Here is a 7,240-nt window from a genome sequence, read left to right as displayed (position 1 = left end):
TCACACAAGTTTTTGCCATAAAATTTTCAAAAGAGTGAGTCTCATGTGAGACCGTCTCACGGATACTAATCTGTGAGACGGGTCAACCCTACCCATATTCACAATAAAAAGTAATACTCTTAGCATAAAAATTGTAATTTTTTCATGGATGACCCAAATAAGATATTCCGTCTCACAAATTCGATCCGTGAGACCGTCTCACACAAGTTTTTGCCTTTTCAAAATTATGGGATACCAAAAATAATATCATTACATAAATTTGAAACTAGATATCGACAGAGTAAAATTCAATCTTTTAAAAAATTATAATATACTTAATGAATGATAACTGCAATTAATTAGTTTAAGTTTTATTATTTCTATACTGTACCTAATCGAGTTTTAGTTTGTTATCATCAAATTTTAATAGGAGTGCTGATGAAGTACATCACAAACCAGAAGTACATCAAACCATGCTACGCCCAAGCCACATGAAAATAATTATAATTACGAAAAAATAGCGTTTTAATATTAAAATTTGATGATATATATGAGAAAAATAACAATGAAGAAAAATCAGAAATATAATTTTTTCCTAACGAAAATATCATCTTTGCCAAACAATAATATATAAATATTAAACCAAACTAAGTCAATCTAGTCAAATGTATTACAATATTTATCTTATATGTTACCCTAATAAATATGATACGAAAGAATATGATATTAATTAAACTTGTATGTTCTCCTTAAAAAATTACTATAGAAACAAGTATACAATATTAAATAATACTATAAAAGTTAAAGGTACTTCTTCTAATACATTTCATTTCAAACTGTGGAATACAAACTGAACCCTAATTGAAGATCTAAAGATTCACCATCACTAAATTTCTTTGAACTAGGACAAGAGGAAGGCCAAATCTTCATCTTCTTCGACCCGTTCGTAGGTTTCGGAATAAAAGTACGAGTATTTTGTCGAGACGACGATCGATCTGCTAGTGATGACGAGTTGTTCGAACTCCGTCTTTCATAATCAATAATATTGATATCATCATAATCGCAAGGGCGAAAACTTATTTGCTGTTTATCATCGGGTGCGGATTCGGGTAAAGCGCGACATGAGGGATCATAAAGCCATGTCGAGTAATTCGAACTATACTTGCTATTAGGAGTTATTTTATTATTGTAAAAGGGTTGAATATAATAATTGATGCTGGCCTTTGTTGCTTGAAGTTGAAGCCTCTTTTTCCTCATTCTTTCCTTCTTATGAGCATTTTGATGCCCCCCTAATGCTTGGGAGTTTCCGAAAACCTTGGCACAATATTGGCACTCCAACTTCTTGTCCTCCGGCTCGAGCACTCCGGTCGAGTTTTTCTCCGAACCCAATTTCTCGGTCACCGAAGAGGACATCGCCGACGACGAATTCGTGCTCTCGTCACCTTCGGTACTAAACCCTTTCTCCCTCCTCATCTCTCGACCATGTCCGGTTTCAAGCTCGAACCCGAATAGTCTAAGCTTGTAAGATTTTAAATTGGATTCTTCAAAGCTAGACATATTTTTCTATGGAGAAGAATATGAGGAGAAGATGTCTTTATTCAATTGATGCACCTATAATGTTCTACCCTGTCTTCCTTATATAGCAAAAGTTATTTGTATTTGACTGTGCATGTCAAGCACTAATTAAGACTTTTATAATTATACATTGGTCAATATTAAAATAATAAATAAAGGAAAATTGTCTCTTGCAAAGTATTATTTAATTTTTTTTATTAATATAATTAATGTTTTATATCTCATAAACTTTTTTCTTGCCAAAGAGATTTAGCTTGTGTGTACATAAATTAAAACGAGATTATGATGCCACTTGGGCAATTAAATATACACATATTCCTTGGCTAAAAAAGTAGAAAGAAAATGTAATATTATATTAATGGAAATTAACAAAAGTCAAAAGAAAATATTGGGGATGTAATCACCTGGAAGGAAGGCAATCTCCATAGCTGCGCAACAAATCTACCACTGTAGTTAAAAATTATTTGAAAAATGTGGCTTTAATTTAGTGGATTCACGTATTATTGTCGACTCACGTTTATCTCTTAGATAGTTGTCAAATCATGTCATAAATTATTCGAAAAAAATATTTTGAAATTTTTTTATATAAAATTTTAGATTATGATATAATAAATGAGTGTTTTATCCAAGGCCATAGAAGATTTAGTTAAAAATATTGATTTATATGTTGGAGAGAAAATTGTGTTTTTTTGTTTTGTATATTTGGCTTGTCTTGTGATTTTGGTTATTTATATTGTCAAATTTTAGTCTTACTTCCGTATATTTCAATTTTGACAATTACAAACTTTTTTCATTGTTGATGTGATATTATATATGATAGTATCATATTGGTGTCACATTAGTGCTGCATAGGTGCTATCATCGTACATCAATGCAACATCGAAAAATGACTAAAATTGCAAAATAAAAAAGCAAACTAAGTCAAAAAAATTGACAAAATAGATGATTAAATCTCAAAAAGATAAATATACATGACAAAAAAGAATGAGTCTCATGTGAGACGTCTCACGGGTCATAATCCGTGAGACAGGTCAACCTACCCATATTCACAATAAAAAGTAATACTCTTAGCATAAAAAGTAATACTTTTTCATGGGTCACCCAAATAAGAGATCCGTCTCACAAATACGACCCGTGAGACCGTCTCACACAAGTTTTTGCCGACAAAAAAATAGATTAAAAGAAAAATTAATAGACCAAGAATATATGTTGAGAAGAATTATCTCTCCTAAAAAGTACGTTGTTCATATAACACTATTAGACTACTGTATATTTTAAAAATCTATCACAACTTTTGATCGACCCTACACAAAAAGTCTATTTTAGGATGTAAGATTTGTATTATGCAGCACTTAAAAATGAAATTTCTAGGTAATCATCTAAAATCTCTCCACTCACAATTTTTAAAAGTTTTAACTTGACCAACTTTTTGGTATACATTAAAAAAAAAGAACCAAGTGTGAAAGATGTTAGATAACTATTGAGTGAAAGATCTTGGCATATCTTCTTAGAACAAGTTAAACCTTATTTCGATATTCCCACAAGCATATGTTTGAGGTGAATTAATACACAATTTAACATTAATAAAAGTGTTTATGTTTGACAGTTGTTAGAATTTGGTCTCGTAAAATTCTAGAAAACCCTATATAAAATAGTTTTGCTTTATTCCATTATCTCATATAATATTTTCACTCGAGGGCTCCATTTTATTCTTTGAGAGTGTTGTAACTTTTTTAATATAAAAATTACATATATGGTCTGGTATATTTCGTATAATCTAATAATAATTGACATACATGTAGAGCATTTATCATGCCCACAATTGTATTTGAATAAACCCTTCAGGCTCAGCTGGCATACTTTCGTCCTATAAATAAAACTAGTGATAGAGCACACGTGTTGCATATGTTGGTCTCATGTGCGTCAGTTTGAGATAATAATATGAAAACAAATTATAAAAACTGGACACCGAGATTTACGTGGAAAACCCTAAAAATTATTATGGTAAAAACCACGGACTAGATGAAAATAATTCTACTATAATATTTTATAAAATACAACCACTCACTGTGTTTTCAAAAAGAACACGTATTCTCTTAATACAGGAGAACAAAGCACCTCACAAATATTATAGAACTAAGTACTCAAATACTATAAGATAAGAGAAACTCAAAGAATGAATGATTTCAGAATAAGGGGAGGGAGCTCCTTGTCGGTATGAAAACACGTATAAAAAAACGTGTTATTTCCGTCTGAATTTTCCTTCAGTCAATTTTAACAACTAAATGAATGCATTTCATGTCAAAACATGTTTCTTTGTTGACATTTCTCCCATCTCCCACTTGAAGATTTGATTGAGAATCAAACGCATCTCTACACATCCTTTCAATCTTGTCATTCTCTGATGCTTATGTTACCGCTAGGCTACTTTAGGATCTACACCACTCAAACTTTTCAATGTTCACTGGCTTGGTCAGAACATTAGCTATGTTATCTTTTGTATAGATCTTCTGCATATCAACACTTCCTTCTTCTACTATTTCCTTTACAAATGAAATTGGACTCCAATGTGTTTCATCATGGAATAAAAGGTTGGATTTCTTGTGATGTGCAAGGTACTCTAGACTGTCACAAAACAAAGAAACATTCTCTCGTTTGTGCCTAATCTCATCTAATAACCTTTTAATCCATATTTCCTCCTAACAAGCTTGAGTAATTGTCATATATTCTGCCTCTGTTATAGATAATGTTACAAATGTTTGCAGTTTTCAAACTCAACTAACTGCTTCCTCTGCAAGTGTAAACGCATACATAATCTGAATCGACATAGCCCCTGAGTGTAAAATCCGATCCTCTATAACATATGCATCATTTGAAGTACCCTTAATGTATCTAAGGATTCTCTTGACAGTGCTCTAATGCTCTCTTCCAGGATTTGCCATTTACCGACGAACTACTCCCACTACTTGAGTAATCCTCTTGACCCATCAGTTTCCAATGACTTTCCTCGCTCATGGTAGTGTAACAAGACCCCAAGTTTTATTCTTGTCTAATGCCTCAAACTCTTCTTACAATGATGTCATACACAAAGATACATCTGAGCTTTGAGTATCCTCGTGGAAACTCGATGGCTCACCATCATCTGATAATAGATAATATGCAATATTTCTTTCAATGACATAATCTGAAAACCAACCTAGTGGTCTTCTGTCTCGAGATGACTGCCTCATATTGGAAACCTCAGACTCAACATGCTCTTGTTCTTCGTGATCTGGTACTGATTCACAAGAAATTTGACCTTCGTCCATCTTATTTTCCACGTGAAACGTAATAGTTTCTGAATTCAGTGTGCTTTTGTCTCCCTTTACTTTATCTTCCTAGAAGATAACATCCCTGCTGATGAAAACCTTGTGAACAATAAGATCCCACAAGAGAAACCTCTTTACTCCATCAGCATAACCCAATAAGATATATTTTCTAGATTTCGAATCCAAATTCGATCTTTCTTACTCATTGTATAAAACGTACACATGACTTCAAAATGTATTTAAATGAGAATAATCAGCTGACTTCCCAGTCCACATCTCCATCAGAGTCTTTAGATCAATCGTCACTGAAAGATAATGATTGATAATATAACAAGTGGTTTTGATTGTTTCCGCCCAAAATGACTTGTCTAGACCCCCATTCCTCAACATAGTTCTTTTTTTGTCAAACAAGGTTCTGTTCATCCTCTCCGCCACTCCATTCTGTTGAGGTGTGTAAGACGTCGTAAACTGTCTTTTTTGATACCCTCATGTTGACAAAATGCATCAAATTTATCACTGGTATTTTCTCCTCCATTGTCAGTCTTCAAACACTTGATTTTCTTTCAGAATCAAGTTCAACTCGCGTTTTGAAATCTTTTAAGATTTGGAAAACATTTGATTTCTTCTTAATTGGATACACGTAACATCTCCTAGAGAAATCATCAATGAACGAGACAAAGTATCTCGCTCCTCCTAGGGATACATCGGTACTTGCCAAACATCAGAATGAATCAGCTCCAATATGCTTTTGCTACTGGAAGTAGAAGTACCAAACTAGTCTGTGTTTTTTACTGGTTACACAATTCTCACAAAAGGGTAATGACACTTTTGTAAGTCCCTGCAGTAGCTTCCGTTCTAAGAGAATTTTCGATCCTTGTTCTGACATATGTCCGAGCTTTCTTTGTCATAACATTGTTAGTAATTCTCTTAAACCAATTTATGCAACAGCTAGTTCCGCCTCTTTGTGTGTTTCTCCCAAAAGTACATACAGATTTGCAGCAACTTTTTCCGTATTCATAACCACAAGCGCACACTTCATAATTTTCACGATCTCATTCTCAATACGGGTTTTGCACCTGATATCATCCAATTGCCCCAATGACAAGAGATTTTTTGCAAGTCCCTTCACATGTCGTACATCTTGTATGTTGCCATCAAATATTTTTATTTTGATAGTACCGACCCCAGCGATTTCCAAAGCATTATCATTTCCCATGAATACAGAGACTTGTTCATAATGATCAAACCATTCTCTCCGAGACATCATGTGCACGTCACTCCTGAATCCATAATCCATGTGTCACAAAATTTGTGTCTGCTTTCTGCAACTGTTGATGTTTCGCTAAATAATATTTCACCACTGCTTGAAGTACTGACCATGTTTCCTTAAGAATTCTTCTTGATACTTGTGCACTCTTTCTTAAAATGTCTTTTACCGCCACATTTAAAGCAGTAAATATTTTTCTTCTTACTTCTCGATTTTGATCTACATCGTCTTTGACTCCCACTGGAGCCACGGTCCATATATCTTCCTCTTATCATTGGTAAAGTCTCTACCTGCTTCGAAGTTACCAACCTATCTTACTTATTCTTGTGCCGGCTTTCTTCTCCGAGAACCATAGTTAAGACATCGTCGAATTTTAGAAGTCCCATAAGAATATTGTTGTTTATGTTGATTATAAGTTAATCATCTGAATCTGGTAGACTTTGAAGTATGCACGTTCATTTTCCTCTATTTTATGCCCCACAGAAGTGAGTTTGACAAATAGAGTATTTAGTGGTTGATATGGTCGGGCATCGATGATGATTCCTCCATCCGAAGAGTATAAAGTATTTTCTTTAGGAAAATCTTGTTGTGTAGTGACTTGACCTCGTATATCTTTGACAGAGTGTCCTCAGATAGCTTTTGCTATTTTTATTTCAGAGATATTTGACTGTACTTCGTCTATTATAGCCAAGTATAAATTGACAACAACATTATCATTCATCTCTTTCTATTTTCCATCGTCCGTAATCTCCACAGTCTATCTCAAATAGCCGCCAAACAATTCTCTTTTTTTAAAACTACTTGTATCTTTATTTTCCACAGCATAAATTTACTTCCATTGAACTTTATTATCTCGTACATGCTCATCATTATGTCTACAAAATTTAGTAGATTGTACAAAATAATCTCGTCTTAATAAAAAAATCTCAAAAAAATCTTTTATGATATGAAAGATCTGTCTTGACTGCAACCACAGAGAATACTAAGAATTTATAAACCAAGGCTCTGATACCACTTGTTGGTCTAACGTACGACACATATTATTTCCGTCTGAATTTTCCTACGTTAATTTTAATTAACAACTCACATGCCCACAGTTATTGACTAGATG

General features: G+C 33.4%; 1 protein-coding gene across 1 annotated transcript; it reads right to left on the bottom strand.

Moving 5' to 3' along the window:
- Window positions 1–810: 810 nt before the first annotated feature.
- Window positions 811–1,536, bottom strand: LOC140835669 (uncharacterized). Its single transcript, XM_073201069.1, has one exon. It carries the CDS (start codon window positions 1,534–1,536, stop codon window positions 811–813), a length of 726 nt encoding a protein of 241 aa, XP_073057170.1.
- Window positions 1,537–7,240: the final 5,704 nt, after the last annotated feature.

The sequence above is a fragment of the Primulina eburnea genome, chromosome 7 (assembly GCF_022965805.1).
Source record: "Primulina eburnea isolate SZY01 chromosome 7, ASM2296580v1, whole genome shotgun sequence".
Taxonomy (NCBI): Eukaryota; Viridiplantae; Streptophyta; class Magnoliopsida; order Lamiales; family Gesneriaceae; genus Primulina; species Primulina eburnea.
The sequence above is the reverse complement of the archived record's forward strand: the minus strand, read 5'-3'. Positions and strand labels throughout refer to the sequence as shown.